Source organism: Agelaius tricolor, unplaced genomic scaffold, assembly GCF_023055355.1.
Source record: "Agelaius tricolor isolate 1412-34295 unplaced genomic scaffold, bAgeTri1.0.p SCAF_1, whole genome shotgun sequence".
Classification (NCBI taxonomy): domain Eukaryota; kingdom Metazoa; phylum Chordata; class Aves; order Passeriformes; family Icteridae; genus Agelaius; species Agelaius tricolor.
In genome coordinates this window covers 15,212,998-15,233,518 of record NW_027269261.1, presented here as the reverse complement: position 1 = coordinate 15,233,518, position 20,521 = coordinate 15,212,998, and the positions used below count along the sequence as shown (strand labels likewise).

Here is a 20,521-nt window from a genome sequence, read left to right as displayed (position 1 = left end):
GGTGTGGTGCATCATATGGGATTACTTTACCCAGCCAGGGAAAGCAGGATTCCCATCTTTCCTCTTGTTCACACCGGCCTGAGGAGGAGCTTCAGCGCTGCCCGCTGTTTCCTATGGCACCAAGGTACAGAGCTGTACAAATTCTGGCATCCATGTGATGCTGTCTGACAATATTCATTTGACAAGCACAGCCTACACCTTTCTAACCCTGAGAAATCACAATGCTTTTTTTACCCACTGGGGCAAAGAAGTCATCTCCTTCCAAACCTCAAGTGTCTACAACTGATCCATTGTTGAAATTGTTAACAGGTGGAAAGGGAATTCTACCTACTTTGTAATGGAACAAATACAAAAGTGTTCTATGTGGAATCAATCTTCTACGTCCCAGCTGAAATAAAATTGGGGTATTTGCATTTCTAAGACTAATCACCAAACCTATTTTCATAGCTAATTTTAAACAGTTAAAAATGTGCAATAAAGGAAAATGTGTACAGATAGAATCACTTTCTCATAATACAATGTCACATAATGGTTATCTATGCCTAGTATTATAAGAGAGACATTAGCCCAATGAAGAATTTTCCATTGGGATTAGTATTTGCCAGTGCAATGTTGATTCAACCAGATCTGATGGGACTCAACACTGAACCACTTAGTGAAGGTTTTAAACAATGAAGAAGGTTAAGGGTAGCCACTGTCCTACCTCACAGTTCTGCAATCTGAGTATGAGCCTATCAAGTTTCCCCAATAACATCCTCAGAAAGCTTCTGAAGGATGGCTTGTGTCCTCCTGCTTCTGTGGAATTCCCCAGGATTGCACACAGGAGGATATACACACCCTTGCCCAGTCCCTCCATCCCTGTGGATGGGATTTTTCAGTTGCTGTAACTCCCAGGAGATGGTGTGTGGTGTCTGGGTAAGACCAAGGGGTCGATCTGTCACCACACATGGAAGGAGCTGTTGTTCAGCAAGGTCTCAGCCTGCCAAAGGAATGGTCCTCAAAGGTGAAGTTCCACCTTTGCTCCCTTCCTGCTCTACTGCATCTCTGGGTGATGCTCAGGTGGTGTCTTCTAGAGCATATCTAGAGGTAATTTTGCTCTTTTGCCCCTTATTTTGCTTCATTGATGCAATCTTTTTCACTGTAGGATCTCAGAAAACTCTCAGGAGTCTGTGCTAATGCTGGGCTAAGGTAGTTATGAGACAAAACAGTATCACTCCCTACTTCTTTTAGTCCCTGAGGATTCATGACTCAATTGGATTAGCATCTTCAGAGAGCTGTATCAAGGGGTCTGAAAGGACAAAACTCAGTGTAAACTTCTACAGGGACCTCTGAAGTAATGTGAAATTTGGGATTAGTATTTTCTGTAGAGGGTTTTGAGGTTCCTACCAGCATTGCTGGGGATACTGTTTATCTGTGTTGTGGTTGCTATCTTTGTAAAGGATGGATTTGTTAGGATCTTCAGCTCCCTTCTGATTCAACCAATCTGATGGGGCTCAACACTGAACCACTTGATGAAGGTTTTAAGCAATTAAGAAGGTTAAGGGTAGTCACTGTCCTACCTCACAGTTCTACAATCTGAGTATGAGCCTATCAGGTTTCCCCAATAAAACTTTGGCATCACTTTTGGTAAGCATTGAAGAACTTTGTCCATGAGCAAAATTTGATGCAGCTTAAGTTAACCTCAGCAAGCGACGTGTTTCCTTTTTCTTTCAGGTATCAGAGGTTTGAAAAAGCATTTCTGCTTGCTGTTGACATCGGTGCTCGGGACCTGTTCATGGTGAGTTGTTTCTGGAGACAGAGACTATCGGAGGATATTATTTGTCAGCTTTTGCACACATTAAAACAGTTCAGGTCGTTTGCAGCCTTGGACACATACTGAAGACTGAACTGTTCTACCTTTGCCATCCTGAAGCTCATCAGCAGGAATTTAGTATCTTCAGAGTCACTGACATTTTCCCCAGTGGGGCCTACAGGCTATTCTTAACTTTCCAGGAATTATTGTACATCTTTTTAAACTTTCCCTTTCTTCATCTGACCTGATGTGGGTGAATGTCATCTTTCACTCTAATAAGCTTATACATTTCTAATTTGTTCCTTTAAATCCAACTGCTGAGTCCTGGACACAAGAGCTGTCCATGTCCTGGGGATCCTGAATGCTCTTAGTTTGTCTCTTGGGGTTTTGTGAAAAGTGACAAATTATGAACGCTTCTGCTGGTACTTTTAAAACAACAAAGCTCAGCAGCATCAACACAAGGGTTTTAACATTTCATGCACACTCTACCTCCTCCCATTTAATTAGCTACAAAAGTAAAATTAACCAGCTCTTAAAAGGTCCTCTGTGTGAGCACTGCAGGAGGTTCTTGTTTTATAAGATCTTGCACCACAATGTCACAGTGAGGTCAGATGGACAAAGCCAGTCGTGCTCTCCTAGTCTCTCAGCATGTTGCTGCTCCACAGCTGATTTCATTGTTTTCAAAGAAACAATAGGAAAGGGCTTGTTGAAAAAAAAAGGCTCTTTGAACGATTCGTTTGCTTGACTCTTTTGCATAATGAAGACATTCTGTTGTTTAAATTAAGCTTTGACACTAGATGTTAATATCATTTATCCCATTAAGTCACTTGCCCTGCTAGTTTGATCTTGATATTTAAATTGTATGTTAAATTACACAATTAAATCCTGCTTTTAGGGGTTATGAAAATTCCCTTCTAATTATATAAAAAGTTGTGTGAACCTTTTGATGTTTTTTTCACGGCTCTAATCATCTGGCTTGTTCCATCTAATTAGAAAGATGTGAATACTGCGATAAACTTTCCTAAGTATGCATCAAAAGAATGTGATGGAAATGTCAGACTTTTAGGAAATTCATTACATGTTCTATGTTTACTTCTCTCGATTTTCTGTCTTTTTAGATCATCTCTTTCCTTTTCTCTCTTTATTGAATGTAACCTCTTCAATACAAATTTTATACCTAATCATGCTAAGCACTGCTGCAGCCACATATAAGATTCAGACTGTAGTATGTCTGGAGCAGATTAAAGCTTTTTGTCAAGGGCTCTCCCGGAGTACAGATAATAAATACTCCCTAATTTTAGCCATTCTGACAGAATAAATATCCCCAGCATTTGCATCAAAGGCCCTCTCTCATATGACTGAGAGCATTTTCTATGTGATCTGTTTCTCTTTCCTTCCCTCTGCTGACGGCAGGATTGAGGGAGCACCTCTGTGCCAGGGTGGGAAACACCAGTGTTGGGTGTTGAGATGGGTGAACAGCTGCTAGCAAGAGGGAGGGACTGTCAGTACCTGGCTCCACAGGTGATAGGTAACATGTTCCACTGTCACCAAAATGTCTCTCCAACTTTCTTCAAGAGGGGTTTCACTGTTCACAAAGCAATTAACTCCATCCTTTCCTACTCTTTCCCTTTCCTTTCCTCTCACAACACCTACTCTTCATTTCCCATCCTACCAATGCCCTTAAACATAAATGTATATTTCTGAAAAGTTCCTCCTGGCTTATGTCATTGTGAGATCAAAACCAGTTCTTTAATGTCCTTGTTCTGCTTGCATTACCTTTGAAATTCCTCATAGTTGCCCCTAAATTATGCTACAAGCAGCACACATCTCTGCCTCCTCTGGGGAAATGTCCTTTTGCAATTCATCTTCTAAGTCAGTTGCTAATGAACAAACTTTACAATAAGCTAACAGTGGTACTGCTGCAAGTCCACAAAGTACAGGACTCAAGAAGTTTAAACATTCATAGGTCATTAAGAGTACTTATTTGTGCATGGTAATTTCTAGGGAATTTGGCTTCATTGTGCTTAATACCATGTGAAAATTAGATAACCTGTTCCCTGAAACCTTACAGTCCTTTTAGGTATTTGTATAACAATGCTACTGCTAAGTTAGGGTTGGGCATCCCTCACTTCTGCTTAATACTGAATGATTCCTATATATTGTTTATGTAGGGCAAAATGCAATTACTAGTATACAATTTGATTTTGCATATATTTAAAGCAGTTTTATCCATTTTTAAAACCTCAGATAGCTCTCGGAGTCACATCACCTTATCCCAAATTAATTTAATGGGATTTCAAGAAGAAATAGTAGTCTAAATAAAGTTACCTGATGACATAAGCAAAATGAGAAAGATCTGTTAATTAAAGGAGAGTAGAGAAGGAACAAAAACGGAAAGGATGGAGAGAAATAGATACAACAGAGGTTGAGGAGGATGCAAACATTGAGTACCCATCACCTGAGACTCCTAAGAAAATGTCCTGTATCTTAGAGAATTTACCCTGAGCATCAATTTCACCAAACAGGGCTCTACAGCATTCCTATTATTTGTTTTGAGACTGCAAAGAAGTTTGAGAGAATGCTATCTGAGGGCTAATTTCTTTCAAAGAAATGAAAAAGAAAAAACAAAAAAGGCTTACAACTATAGCTATAGTGTCACTAGATGAGGCCGTAGCAAGACACATACACTGCTGTGTCTCTCCTTGAGCTTTACTCTTGTGTCACATCCAAGTCCATCAATTAATATAATCTCCTACAAAGTTAAAAAAAAAAACAAACTGAAAAGGACATAATATTAAGAACAACAGCTCCATGTATTGGACAGTGACTGATCCAATCTGTGACAGAAAAGATCAAGCAGTGGAAAGGTTGTTAGCTTGAAATGCTTTTGTAGTGCAGTCCAGCTCTCAGCTGCTGAAAATTCAAAAGGCCATCCCATGTACCAAAGGTAGCAAAAAATGCAAGGAAAAGACACTTTAATAAAACTGTCAGATCTTGGGTGATACACTGATGAGGAAAGTGCATGCTTCGAAGAAATGTTGGAGTGTTGCCCAGAAATATCCTATAGACAATGAACATCATGTTTCAAATGACTTCTGCTCACCAGTGGCCAGCTCTGTGAGTCACAAAGGTGAGGGGGAAAGGGAAGTAGTCCAAAAAGTAAGCAAACTGTTAAATGATAAAATAGAGCCCTTTCAACAAGCTCCTGATAAGCAGCTGGAATTTGTTTTTATTGTCACCATTGTGTTTGAGAGAGATGTGATCTTTGGACTTACAAATTCTTAGGTAATTGTGTGAAAAAATCCTTCATGAATATTCAGATAATTTAATTCCTTTTTCTCCTGTCATTCTTTAAAGCAGCCTGTAATCTGGTGCTTCTTTTTTTTGTTGTTGTTTTTCAGTTTTCTGGTTTAATCTACTGAGAGACTTATAAATTCTTAGAAAAATCTACTTATGCTGGTTTATTTGAATGAGAAACACCTAAATTAGATCTGAAATGAAAATGGTCTAATTAGGATGTTTCATATCTGTAATCTTTTCTTTCTAAAGCTGGTTTAGAGATGAGGCAAAGGCTACTGTTTTATTGTTCTTCATGACCAGCAACTTGAGGAACCACAAAGCAAGCCACTTACCAACCTACTGCAAACCTTTATTTCTTACAAGGCCCCTGTTAGTTAATGATGGATGTCTAACACCTTTACATTTTTTTACTCAAACCAGAAAATGGGCAAAACCAAGGCCTGAAATAACAGCTGCTTTGATACACAGAGTGCACAAGCTCTTCACTGACAAAACATCATTTTCTGCAGTTGTTTCTACTCCATCCTCAAGCTTACTATTTGAAATTGCACAGAGGTATACAATACTTCTCATAGTTTCAGCTACAAAAAGACAATCCTTAAATATTGTCAGAATGTATTTTAAGTAAGTCTGCCTGTACATCCAAATTTCTGTAAGTTCAGACTTGTCCAAGAGCCCCTGGGTCTTCTATTGTTATCTAAATAAGGTGACAGTATCTGCTGTTTAATCTTCATAGAAATCATACCTTGCTGCTCAGGCCTTTTTCTCCTGACAACCAAGTTAGACCTACAAAGAGAGGAAATACAGAGTTCACCACAAGTTCATAACCCATTACTCTGCTCCAAGACATTTGCACATTTTTTTAGTCACACCTGTGTTTGTGATGAGAAGACACTGCTCTCTCCTGCAGACTCTGCAGATCCTGCAAGTCAGTTCCAGGCTTTCCTGCATAATCATCTCAGTTTCTCTAAGATTTTCAGTTTTGTTTTAAAGTTCTTGTTCTTGTTGTTAAATGAGGGGTTACTGAGAGCAGCATGTCCTTCTCCTAACACTATTACTCTCACTTTTTTCATCTAAACGTGTCTTTCTACAGTAAAGTCACTTTTCCTGTAAGAGTTTCTGTCATATTGATGCAGGTGGCAGTAAACTCACATCCCAAAGAATGGTTTCACCCAAGATCTTCTACATTAGGGAAAACATAGTTGCTTTTATGGCATGCAGAGGTCAATATTTCCAGCAAACACTCCTTTCTCCTTTTAATTCCGGCAAGCAGATGGCTTGCAGAACAAAGGAATAACTTAAATCTTTGGATGTCAAATGGCATCTTCAGCAAAGTAGTGGGGGAAAAAACTTTGCCAACAGTTCTTGGATTTTTCTCACTTTCTGTGTCACAGTTCATGCACAAAGCAGCATGTGTCTGTGATGCCAGATGAGAAGGGGATTAATTGTCTCTTGATCAATGGTCAAGAATAAACTTTTACTTTTTGAGGACCAAAACCAAGGGCAGTGAGAGTGTAGTTTGTCTGTAGGAATATATTCTCCCACAAAGAGCGCTGTATGTAGTACAGGTGGTTTTCACCTCAAATATTAATATGCAATGAAAAGCCTTGACTTTTGATAAGGGCATCCAGTGATGGGACTAGGAGGAATGGCTTTAAACTGGCAGAGGGCAGGTATAGGTTGGATATTTGGAAGAAATTCTTTCCTATGAGGGTGGTGAGGACCTGGAACAGAAGTCACCCAGAGAAGCTGTGGCTGCCCCATCCATGGAAGTGCTTAAGGCCAGGTTGAATGGGGCTGGGAGCAACCTGGCCTAGTGGAAGGGCAGGTTGTCCCTGCTCAGGGCAGGGAGCTGGAACAAGTTGATCTCTAAGGTCCCTTCCAACCCAAGCCTTTCTATAATTCTGTGTAATGATAACACTCCTGCTGCAGCCCTCTGTTTTTGACTCTAGGTAAAAGACTAGATCCAGAGTATTAGCAACTATTCATGCTAGACAACATTTTTGGAAAGCCCCTTGTTGTTCAGGAGTGACTCAGGAATCATGCCAACCCTGTGGATGTTAAAACCACTGAGCAGCCACTGTTGTTCTTATTACCTCCACTATCAGCACAGGGAGGACCATCACCCACTTACTCCCAGAACAGTGAGGGTAACAACCTTCAACAGTGAGTGTATGACAACATTCCAACAAAAATTTGTCCTTAAAAGATGGAAACCTTCAAATCATAAAATCATTAAGGTTGGAAAAGGCCTCAAAGGTCATTGAGTCCAACTGTTAACCCATTACTAATAGGCCCACCACTAGCCCATGCCTCTAAGCACCACATCTGCATTTAGCATGCTCCAAATAGAGGCTGTCAGCCAGGAGAGTTCCAGTCCTTCAGATCTGGTTTACACAGAGCCACCTCCTATCAACGTTCTTTTGATTCAACAGAAGTTATGTTAAAAGTCAACAGATTGGTTTCTTTCATACACTGAGTCAATAGCTTTGCTTTTATCAGTGCCTGATTGGTCAGTGTTTTATTCATTGCTGTATTCAACAGCACAAGTAAGGAAATATATTTGCGTTGGAGGGAATTAAAATGTAATGGTAGGTTCATCAGTTCCATCTGTGTTTGTGATCTAAATAATAAAAAAACCTCTTTCTTTCAAAATCCCTTTTGTTGCTCCTTTGAGATTCATTTTAGATTAATCTTTTTTCTTCTTTATTTCCAAAGGACATCCATTACCTTGCTCTAGATAAGGGTGAATTGGCACTAGCTGAAGTGGCAAAGAGAAAGGCTAATGACATTGATGCAGAATCAATAACTACTGGAATTGGTAAGAATTAATGGTGTCTAAAAAGCCCTTTTGTTTTAATCAATACTTGTCCTGTAGAACATGTTGTTATATTTGTAGAGGGGTTATTGTTTTGATTGCATTGTTTTCTTTGAAAGTGAGACCAGATTTTCATTTGTGACTAAAGAACAGTATTTTTATTCCTAACTAAAGAAGGAGGGTTATAAAAATCACACAGCTTTGCCTTTCAGTACCCATGTGAGGATAGCTATGAAGCAAAAAGATTTATGCTGTGGCTATATAGAAAAGTTCAGGCTATACAAACTGAACTGAGTGCAAAAGGTAAAGGACTGAATGTGGAAATCTTTGTTCATATCAACATTTAAGGCCAGGTATGGCAATTTGACTCACCTCTAAATATTTGCTGGTGTGCACTGGAGCCACATCCAGCATTGATACTTTGGCAGCACTCGAATGGAACATTTACTGATGTGAGCACAGCTTCACATCCTGGCTTTAAAGCAGCAGCTTTGCATGCAGTGGGATTCTTGCCATTCCATAAGGAATAGCAATGCTAAAGTTGCAGTGTGAGATTAACAGCTGAAACACAGATGACTTTTCATGCAGAGGAGCTCACAACTCATTCACTTTCTCCTTGTGTTTCTTCTGAATTGACATGAAGAGATGTATGCAAGCACATGAGACCGTTCTGATTTCATGCCTTATAGCATGAACCAAGAAGGTGTCTCTGTCTAGGGAGCTGACCTTCACTGGAAGCAAAGGGAAGAAGACCCACAAAGCCTAAAAACGTTTGTATAAAATTTGCACAGTTCTGTTTTTGCTTATTCTACTGCATCATTAGACGAAAGCACTGAGCTTTTGTGTTTATCCCATGCCAAGAAGTAGAATAGGATTAAAGCTTGGAAGGTTTTTTTGTGAGTCAGTTACAAAACCTTTGAGATCATGGGATCTTGAGTAACATGGGATTCTTTTAGAACTGTACATCACCCTGTTTACCCAGAGCATACAAGGGAATGCCACTCCAGTACCTAGAAATGCAGAGAGTTCATATATGCATTTATGTGCCTGTTTCTGTAGATTGTATAAATCCATTACTTTCAAGGCTATTGCAATACAGTAGCACATCCTTCCCTCTCTAGCAGAGTAGGAATCAAGTGGTGCCTCTCCTGAACTCTTCAGAGTCTTTTGTTTTCATGCTCAAGTCACTTAAAGCTATTTTTCCACCATAACTGGGCTTTTGGGCAAGCCCTTTCACCACTAGAGTTCAAACTAGAGTTTGAAAAAAACCTGACCTGTTTAGGTCATCCCTTAATCGACACTTTAAAGTGTACAGTTATCTCCTCTTCTCTCTTCTCTTCTCTTCTCTTCTCTTCTCTTCTCTTCTCTTCTCTTCTCTTCTCTTCTCTTCTCTTCTCTTCTCTTCTCTTCCTTCTTAGGTTCTTATTTGCTTCACCAAGTATAACTGAGATACCCAGGACTTGCATCTGATCATTATCTATTCTTTGACACTTAATCCAGAAAATTTAAACTCTAATCTGTATCTTCATTTAATTCCTTGCAAGCTACCATGATTAGTAGATTTCTGAAGTTGGGCTATTTATAAATTTAGTGAGAGCCTTTTGTAGCATTGTAGATGCACATGCAGGCAGAGGGGTAGGGAAAAGAACAGAGGTGATCACAGATGCCTTCCTTGCCTATCAAATGCCATACACATGTAACTACAATTCAGCAGTAAATGTGCAGGCACAAAGTCTTCGCCTCCTCCAGACCAGTCCTACAGTTACGTCTGCAATGCCCCATTAGCATAAATTATTAAAGTCATTTTATATGATAAAGACTTTTGCTGAATAATTAACTATCAGGATGATTTAAAGTACTTTTCAATGCCCCCAGGGACAAACTGTCACTGAGATTCATTCTCTAAACAGTAATGAATTTGCATCCAATTCATTTTGTATGAAAATAAACAGGAATCTCCCATGAGTTTGTTTCACTGCAGATTCAATCTCACCTTAAACATGTGAAATCTCAGCCACAGGTTTTGTTTTGTTATACTTTAATGCAATGTCCCTTCTAATGATGTTTATATTTCATAAACTGTTGTTGGCAAAAAAGTTGACATGAAGTATGAACTTCGTGGACCCAATGAAAACAAATGATGAGTGCTTTATATGTAAATTGCTGTATCTTTCTAATACTTTGAGGGGGAGAAAAAGCCCATGCCAGAGCCAGAAGTTTTGAAATGCAGTTTCAAACAAGTCTGTGTCCTTGACCTCTTCTCAAACCCAGACCTCTTCAGCTGGTCCCTGCTCTATGGAGCTGGCAGCCACTCAGTTCACCAATGGTCACACTTCTCCCCAAACTTCTTGAACATCCACTTCAGGCTTTTACAAAGAGACAGTAACCTAAGCAGCAAGGTGCAACCAGTGCTATTGAGCTTATACTGCACACATCTACAGCTTATTTCTTTATAGATATAGATATAGATATAGATATAGATATAGATATAGATATAGATATAGATATATAAAGTGAACCATTGTCATATGTCAATATCTGATGAAATTTCCTGAGCTAGCCCATCCCCAAACCTCAGCTCAGCACTGCTTGAAAATAAGATGAGTCATTGCTTCTGGCTGATTCCCAAGCCTTTGAGAGTGCTCCATCTTGCCCCAGATATATTTAATTTGTCAAGATATTTCTGTGTACAGGGCTCACTTCAAGCATAATGTATTTCAAACTCAGAGTTCCAGGAAAAGTTTCAAGCTCCTACAAATAATGCAGTATGACAATATAATTAAAATTTATAGATGTTATCCAGAGTTCTATAAGCGTGGATTCCTCACATATGTTATACCAATATTTGTGTCAAGATAAAACTAAAAATAGGCTGATTATTTTAAGGTTTTCTGAATTTTGGCTCTTCTCAGTTCATCATCACGTGATTGCAGTTTGCTGGACACTCTTTTGAAGAGGCCACCTTCAAAGCTGAGGAGCTAAGGAGGTCTGTGGGTACCTGGTAAAAACATCTGTAGACCTGCAGAGCACAGTAGTTTGGTGAGAATATTGTTGAGCAAAATGAAGTGTTAGGTGAACTATGATTTTGGCAGAATCATATCTTTTGTTCATCTGATTAAAATCTTCTGAGGATCAGTATTCTCATAAGATTTTATGTTTGACAGCCTGTGAAAATGCATCTTGAGGGATGAGAAGATTGAAGTAATGGCACTGTACATCTCAGAAATGGCATTAGGTATCTTCTCTTTCCCCACCCTTATTTGGTCAGCAGACCACTGGCCATGGATTCTGTGGTTTCTTCTTCCAAAGATTTTCTGTTGAACTATTTCTGTAGTAGATCCACAAGTTCCTTAATGAGGTCAGGGAGTTCTCATTTAGCCTTGCCTAAAATGTATGCTGTGCACCTCATTTCACTTGATTAAAAGAAAGAATAAATAATTTATTCAATATTGGCATATATGTAGGTTACTAATAAATTCTGTTTATGAGCGTAACCTGGCATGTACTCTCCTGGAACAGTATTTTCTGTGGTGGGAGAGTGAGTCTGTTTGGTGCTGTAAAGTGTGGGTTGCTAATGTAAAACCTGAGTTGCAAAGAACTGACATGGCAGAGCCTGTTAAGAAATGCCATAGCTAATAATGATCATGGATGTGAGGAGCTCAGCCCTTCAGACATCATTGCTCAATGAATATCCAACAAAGAGCATATGTAGGCAGTGTCAGAAAGTTTCCCAAGGCCAACTTCCAACAAATTACATTAGGGCCTAGCAAGGTGATTTTAACCTTCAAATCAACAGCTTTCACCCAAAAGGGATTCATGTTGTGACAAGACAGATAACTGCTGCATAGTTGAAAGGCAAATTAGAAAACCTTGTATTTCTACTTAGAATTTCAGAATATTAGTAACTAATGTTTAGGCAACATTTCTAACAGAGGTATCTTAACAAAAACACTGATGTTCAGATAATTGCATTGTTCTGAAATGCTAGATAGAACTGACTAAGATTTTGGTGGTTCACTAATGTCTCATGAAAGCGCTTGAGGTTTTTCCATTTAAAATAGAATTTTAAAATATTTCTGGAAGTATTCCATACTGTTTGCAAGATAGGGAATCTTATCAGTTCTCACAGAGACTGATGTCTAATTTCCCACAGTGTTTGTAAAATGACATTTAAAATGTAGGGACCCTAAATGTTTCACCTTACTGGCAAGGAACATCTCCAGTTTGAACCCTAAGTGGAGAATTAATTAATTTTATCTTAGTTCTGTGGTAGTGTTTTATATTGAATGGCTTACATGTTCTTTGTGATAATTAATAATGACACATCCTATGGTGTTTTGTCTGAGGTACCAGTCTAGTCTTGCATTACAGTCTACTACCTCCAAATCACTTATCATTTACTCAGATCTTCCCCTCTTCCTGACAGTCCTGGGGAGCCTGCTTGCATTTCAAGACCATGTTTAGAATTGTCCCCGTGTGTTTGTAACCTTCTCTGGCCTTGCATTAGCCTAGTTGGTAACATTTCCTTCTCCTCTGATCCATAATGACTCCTTTCATCTCTCAAGTACTATTGTTCCTCACCCTCACATACCCTCTCTGACACTGATGGTAAAGCCTTCTTCATTTCCTGCTCTTCCTTGGCACGTGCAGCTTTCTCTTGTCATCCATCAAGTTTCAAGTTAACTGAGAATCTTGGCCTTTATTTAATGACTTTCATTTTACTTCATGCTTCAAATATATTGTTCCAGACACAGGTGAGCTGTGATCTGGGAGGGCTCGGGGGACACCTATTCATACTACAGTTTTTTGGAGTCTGCCCCCTTCAGTGTAAGTGTTAGATCTCCTATTTATTTGTTTCTGTTTTCAGTTTAAGTCAATCAAAACCTCTGGAATCAAACTCTTTGCTTTTATTTTTCTAATAATGTAACTTTTTCCCTAGAGAGCCAGAAAAACATTTTTAATGAAAAATGCTTTCTAAGTATGATTGGCAGCTCACCTATGGCAAGAAATTAGTTTCCACAAGCACCTTTTTAATTTTGTGCCACCCAAGATGAGTGTCTTTGAAGATTCATAGTAATTTGAAATTATTTAATTGTGCTCATATATACACTCTCTTGAACATATCAAGCCACACACAGCACTTGACACAGAGTCCACTAAGCACAGTGAAAGGATTTCTGCTTTCTTCAGTGGGCTTTGGAAGGGGGTTTTAGCAAGCAACAATCTCATGGGTGAGCGTGGTATGACCAGGACTGCTGCCATCTGCAAAGACCTGGTTTGGAAAGACCAAGGTGTAGAGTGGCTTCAAGAGAAGAGAGCAGCAGCCATCGCTCATGGCATTGCATCCTATTTTTAGATTTCCAGCTGGTACTGAGGATTTTACTCTCTTGAGGGTTAGAGGCTCTTACTGCTCCCCTCCTTGTGTTCTTTTCAAGTAGAGTCATTTGTTTTACTTGAAGTCTACAGTAATGCCAAACTATTTTTGGCTCCACCTCATCTCACCTCTCCTCTTGCTTGTGTCATGATGTCAGTTTTGATCTATACCTTCCCACTGCTAGACAGCTTTGCCTAAAGACATAATCCTCAGCCCCTAATAATTATGAGTACATCAAAGGCTAGTTGGTTTGCTTAGCTGCAGAGGTCTCCAAAAAGATCTGTGTATCTTCACTTGAAAGAGATTTATAGTTTTGTGTCAAGCTTTAGAATTACCATGGTCTTCCATTTTTTCCCCTTCTTTATAGTGACATATTCTTGCCCGCTACAGAACTGATTTAAAAAGCACAACTATATGCCCAAAATGAAGACACCTTCTCCTTCATATTTTAATGATTATTTTGTAATGTCTGCCAGCAGTAAAATTATGCCCTATTGATTATGAAAAACTCTTACCAGAAGTCATAGATTAACTTTTTTTTGCCAGTTTTAGGGACTTCCATTTTTTGTACCAAAAGACACATACTATGACTGGTTTATAAAAAGACAAACAAGAAAAAAAATTCCAGTATTTCCAAATTCTGAAAATTGAAAGGAGTTGTCTGTACCTGATATGGTTTTATTTTACTAACAAGTAGGAAATTGCAAGGCATGTGAGGTCTCTCATCTCAGATCTCTTCAGTATAATTCCATCTTATCCCTGTAACCTCCAGCCAAGTTGATGCACATAGACAACAGTGAATGGATGACACTAATTACCAAGTAAACAACATATTTTCCGTGGCAACAGATCAAGAAGAAAGTTTCAAAAGTGAAAGGAATTCACAGAGCTACACCTTGGGGGAGGATGTAACACGGTAAAGAATAGTTTAGCATAAAAGATCTCAGAGGGATGCCCATGGCATGGCATTGAAGTGAAGAGAAGCAAGTCAGTACTCAAGCTGTTGACCTTGTAGCTAGGAATTTAAGTAGGAATTTGGCTTCTCATCACTGACTTCAGTCCATAGACTGTAGTAAATTTAAATAGAAAGCACACATAGTTAAAATAACTGTTGAAACAAACTATCAAAGAAATGGATGCATGGAAAGTGTCTTTGCATGAAGACTGAATGAATACCTTTCTGGGAAATAGGTCTTAGCCAAATACAATTTATGCTTAGTCAAACACATGTTTTTCTGGCTTGGTGTAGGATAGCTGGATGAAATTTAATAGCCTCTAATTCACTGTAGGTCAAACTAGATGATTTACACTATATCATTATAGTATAATATTCATATGTTCTGGATTCCACTCTTGCCTACAGCTCTGTGAAAAAGCCCCTGGTAAATCTCCCATTAGCTTCAAAAGGCCCACATGTGGCCTGAAAGACTGCAGTTAAAAGCCACATAATATATATGTAATATATATTCACACATCTCATAGTATGCACGTGTGTGTGTACATAAGTGGGTGTTGTATTTACACATACACAGCCAAAATCTGGCCAGTCATGAAAATAGCTCCGAATCTGAACACAAGACAGAGGAATTATTACGTATTTGTATTTTGCTTCATGACATCACAGAAGCTGCTGCTGCTTTTTTGCTTTGTTTTGTTTCCTGAAAGAACAAAAAAGTAATCACAAGCAGGAGGTGCTTTCATAACTGCTGCAGCTGGCTGGGATCTGTGGATCTGTGTGCTCACAGTGTATCAGGGGCATGTTTGTCTCACACACTCTGGAGCCATCCCTCAGCCTCTCTCTCTCTGACGGGGACCTTGCCGGTTGTGCTTCTTTCTGTGCACTATAGAGCATTGGCAAACACATATTTGCATGGCAGTTGGTATGTGTTTTGTCCTGTTTGCTCTGTGTAATGTAACGTGATGTGACAGGCTGTAATTCATCACATCAGCTGCGTGACAGCAGAGCGATTGGAAAAGAGCTGCGATGGTGGCCTGATGCAAGGTGGCAATTTAATGTTGGGTTGGAGTCTCTCGGTGTTAAGATTTTTTAGAGTCACCTACCAAAGAATTATCTCTGAGTATTCCCTGTTCAGGTGAGTTTTAGAAGTAGTGATCAGGCAGAGCACAGTCAGCATCAGGAGGAAGCTGAAGGTCCCTGTGCTCAGAAGGAAAAACTCTTGTAAATATGAGAATCCTTGCACATGTGGTGTTAGATCAAGAACATTGAAGGACAATTTATTTATTTCCTCCTCCTTCACTGCCCAGGCACACCACAGGTCCTTATGTGGGAATACTGTGGAATTGCCGACGGCAAAAACAGAGGTTGAGGCTGTTTTCCTCCAAAGACTCCTACACAAGAGACTGCTTGACAGTTCAACCCTGGAAAATTCCCACCACAGGTGTCAGGGTGTTTGATAACCTGATGGTGGTTCTTGTTGAGTGCTTCCAGCCTAACAAAACCAAGTTCCCTGTTAAAGTCCCATCTCAGGAGTGGGACGGTCTAATCAGGACATGGCTGGTGAGAGGCATAGGGAAGAGTTCAGCAGGGCCCAGGGGTGAGTTTTGCATCCACTGCTCTTCTCAGTCCTGCACTTTCTGGAGTGTCACACTTGGCCAGAAGATGAAATGAAGAGAGGTGTTTTAAGAAAAACCATTGCTGAAAAAGTGATCTGCAGTGCCTAGCACAAGGTAGTAAGTACATGTAGAATTAATGACTTTTTTCTTTCCTAAACATACATTCTGTATTTAATTTCAGCTATTTGAAGTATTTTTCCTTAAATATCCTTCCTGTCAGTTAGTCTGCACTTACACTTCTTTTTCTTTAAATCTTAGTGCCATGAAACTTCTGCAGCTCCCCAACTCATGCATGAATAATACCTGCCATTCAATAATATTTTTCACAGCATTCAAGACACTAAAAGTCCTGAATCATACTAGATTTCAAACTATAAATTCAGTCTTAAAAACAGATTGTGAGGCAGTTGGTTATCTCTGCAATGTTGATATTATGAAATGGCAAAATATTTTAATACGATGGAAAGATATCATTAATGATAGCTTATAAGCATGTATGGTGTTCACTTTAATTAGTCATTTACTGCAGTCACACTGCCATCATCTTTATGATAATCAAAGCTGCAACAGCCACTTGATTTCTGCCTCCTGCCCTCCCAGCCCAGGGACACCACAACATCAGTAAAAAGTTGGGGTAGGGTTCTCACATAAATTAGATTCCATGGATTAACCACTTAACTGATAGTTTTAAAAATTTCCCTGTAAAGGAATGTGGAAGTCAATATTCTTTCCTGTAGTCTTGTGTTAAAAACCTAAGCATGGCTTCTCTATTTTTTTTCAAGATTTTAACATTGTTTCACAACAACTAGATCATATTTTTTGCTCAATGAAACCTGTGTTACCTCTGCTGAATTTAGTCCTTTCTCTTCATAATGTTTTTGCTGCTAAAATCCCCCCTGGCGACCTCCAAATACATCTAAAGTGCACCAGATGAAGAGCAAATTCTGGGGCCATCCCAGACACCTTGAAGAATATTCCCAGGATGTGTTTTTACATTATTTGGTAAGTGCTGGTGAACCGTCAAGAGCCTTACATAAGCTCACCCTCTGAAGGATTTGGAACCCAGTCCTAAACCCTGTTTCAAATTCAGTACTAACTTTCACCACACCTCTGCTTCAATAGTACAAACTCTTAACAAACAGATGCAAGATGGTGGCTACAATTATTTGTTTTACTGCATAGGATGCACTGTGGCCAAAGAAAAGAGCTACAAAGTGCTTAACTTAGGCCCTTGCTTTTTGCCACCAAAGGGCAATATGTTTGGTTCATGAAGGCAAATATGGAGCCTGTGTGGGCACTCTCTTCTGCAGTGTGAGCCCAGATCATCCTGCTCACTGTGCTGCCATTGCCTCAGATATGTAAGGGGAGAGTTAGAATAAACAGAATTTTAACAGTAAAACATGCCAGAAACATTCCTCAACCAGTCATGAAGGAAGCACAGGTTTTAGTCAGTGCCTTATTTTCGTGTATTATTGTCAACTGTACTGCCCCAACCTATTCCCATGTGTGGGGGAAGTTTTGCTGTCCACTCGTTGGGATAGAACCAAGACAGCAGGTAAAGAACTGGATGTAATTAGACCTGTACAGCCATCACAAACCCTCTGGATTACTCTGGAGTCCTCATTTTAGCCTTGGATGGTTGTGCTTTCCTTTGGGGACTGTGTGACGTCTCTGTGGCAGGCTGCCCATCCTTTCAGCACCATCCCATGCCAGGGCTCCTCGCTGTCACCTCCCTCTGGCTGACCACACAGCCAGGTGAAGTCCATTTCCTAAGCTCGCTTGTTTTCTGTAATTTTTGCCACATGGGGTGAAAGCACACCCCTGGGGAATCAGCTGTAATCCTCTCGTTCGTGTTTGCCATTAGGTGTCAGTGTGACAACAACCATGGTACACAAAGGCTGCGCTGGGGTGTGCAGGGATACCACCCCCATCCTAAGCTTCTCATTGTCCACTGGGGGCAAACACAGTGTGAAACCGAGGGGAAGGAAAGGCTGAAGAAAGCAATAAACATTTTATTTCCGGGTGCTTTTCCATCACCTAATTGAAATTATTTACTAACAGATAAGTCTGTTTGCATTTCATTCAGCGTGTCTCAGGTTCCCGGTGCTGCAGTTGTCAAAGAAGGGTAATATTTACAAAACCAGGAGAAGAGTTTCTGCACACACTGATCTCACCTTATTTTGGGGCAAAAGAAACAGTCAATATTATCAGTAATTTGCAGTCAGCAGGAGGTAAACTGCTTTGCCCAGTGCAAATGTTAAATTACTTGTGTGAGTTGAGGCCTGACAATATTGGTGCTGATAGATGAGTCCTTCACAAGTTGTTTAAAATACTGTATTAGAAATTACAACTTGAAGTCCACTCATTTCAAAGAGAAGAATAAAAAATTTTAAAACTAGTTTTAAAGGAGCTTTTTTGTCAGAAATAGTACCCTTTTTTTTTGTCTTTCAGTGGTATGCATGATGAAGAAACAGTAAAATACACAATGTGTATTATTAAGAAGTTGAAATTGTTTTTAAACAAAGCTTTGGGCACTTCCCAAAATGTAGCAAGCAGGTTTGGGTTGTATGGGAGTTTTAAAAGCTTTAAAATAAAAGTCAGGGTTTGTGAAAGGGGGGAAAAGTATTTTTCAATGAAAAGTAATCTATAAAATATTCTGCAGTAGCAGTATTCAGAATGTATTAATTATACTCGTAGGATAACCTCTTTTTTGCCTTATGTTTGGAAATGCAAATGTTTTCACTTTTAATCAGATTTTTATCAGCTCAACATAATGGTTAAATCAGCTTGGCCTTCACCAGGACCAGGGAATCTGTTGTACCAGAGGATCATTGGGATTCAGCTTTGCCTTCACCTTTTCTGCTTGGAAAGGGAACAGGTTCTGAACATGCCTTAAATTTGGTGGTGTTTTTCTTTATACTGATAGATTAAATCTCAAGTAGCACCATGCTGCTGTGATAAGCATCTGAGTAAGCTGGCTTTTCTTTTACCTCCTTCCAGATTTCTAGTAACTCCATGGCACAGGAGTGGTTATTCTTGAGCATGCACTGCACAGCCCAGGGTAATCCTAGCCAGGACAAGAATACTCAGGTACCATCTCTGGTACAATTTCCCAAATCGGGCAGTTGCAGGTCTCTTTATGAGAGCAAAGCCTTCCAAAATTTGGTAGCCATGCCCCCCTTCAATTTGGGAATGGGAAATGAAAAACTCATGTGCCAGTTTGATGTTGTCCTTATAACAGATAATTATAGGCTTTAGGAATAGAAAAGATGCCTGATTAAATGGCTCCAGCCATCTGCTATTGCAAGACTATGAAGTAATCCTTGACCATTTTCATATTAAGAGCTGCCATGAGGATGTTCTCCCACTGCTTATGCCACTCAGCTTGCCTAGAAAGCTGTCTCCTCTGCTCTGGCTTACTGGCATCCTAACTCACTTTTGCTTTGTATTATTTTAAATAGCAGTGATTAAACCTTTATATCAGTGCTGTTGGGAGAGCTTGAAAGTATAACACATCTATTTTGACTTCAGAAATATAAATTGAAGAGATCATTATTTTCACATGTGGTTTCAGATCAGGTTCTTCTTCTTTTTGTTTGTGGTACAAAGGGAACAGATGAAAAGCCAGCTAGGCAAGCAGTTTTTAAAACCCCAGCTCTGGCCACTGTGGCTGCTTGTACCCCTGCTCCATTGGGGTCCCAGGGGAGGTATAAGAAGAGCCTCAAGGGCCAGGCACAAGCTGCTCACATGGCACTCTGCCTCAGCTGGTTTAGGTGAGCCCCAAGGTAATTTTGCTGGTTTTGAAGCAAAATCATCAGTCAAATAGACCTGAAAGCAGCAGAGAGCTGTAAGCCTGCTTTACCCTGAGCACTTTTCTTATAGAGTGTTGCTTCAAGCAACTCTTTACAGTTCAGAAAATATCCTGGTGCCAGGATCCTCCCTGCAATGGGCTGAGTTCCCAACTGCAGCCTAAACCAGTCCAAAAATGTGCCAGAAAACATGAGGAAGGGTTTCCACCTGAAGCCAGAGAAAAGACAGAGGGAGCTCAGGCTGTAAGGAAGGGTACAGGAATAGCCAGGTAGAGATAAACATCTCTGGGTGTTGCACATCTGTGTGAGAAGGACTGGTGGTGGCACATAAGAAAGGAAAAAAGATCACAGCTGCAATGCAGGAAAGTGGAAAGATGCCTTTGGAAGGGCAAATTTTTCCCATTGTGCATTAATTGCTTTCCATGGATACAAAATGCACTTTAAATGATAAAAGGAGTAGCTGACAAGCAATGCTGTATTTAACAGATATCAGAGAATGCAATGTAGGTTAATTACCTTCCCTTAAAATTAATTTTTTTTTCCTAAAGAGGTGAGCCTCTGTTTGAGACAGAAGCTAATCTCCAAACTCCTGTTGTCTACTTCAATGAAAAGAGGAGCAAGAAAGGGAACGAAATGGGGTGGTGAGGAGACACCAGCAGGAGCCATGGTGACTTTTCTTCCCTGACATCGAGGCATCAGTTTTTTGCATTGCTTTCCATGGACTTTCCTTTTTGGTTACCTTCAGAAGCACAAGCAATGCCAGGAACTGCCCACAGCTCCCTCCAGGGCTTTGAGTTTCCCAAGCGGTGCCCACAGTCGCTGCTCCTGCTGACACAGTTTATTTAAATAGGCAG

General features: G+C 39.8%; 1 protein-coding gene across 7 annotated transcripts in view; it reads left to right on the top strand.

Annotated features, from left to right (window-relative positions):
- WDPCP (WD repeat containing planar cell polarity effector) overlaps window positions 1–20,521 on the top strand; it is a 148,169-nt gene that overhangs the window by 100,898 nt on the left and 26,750 nt on the right. For 5 of the 7 annotated variants that reach the window (XM_071424525.1, XM_071424498.1, XM_071424508.1 and 2 more), the window contains 2 exons: window positions 1,714–1,777; window positions 7,811–7,913. In XM_071424525.1, coding sequence (XP_071280626.1) covers window positions 1,714–1,777; window positions 7,811–7,913 — 167 coding nt within the window. The remainder of the gene's footprint in view (window positions 1–1,713; window positions 1,778–7,810; window positions 7,914–20,521) is intronic. The other 2 variants (XR_011678834.1, XM_071424548.1) reach the window with 1 other exon arrangement.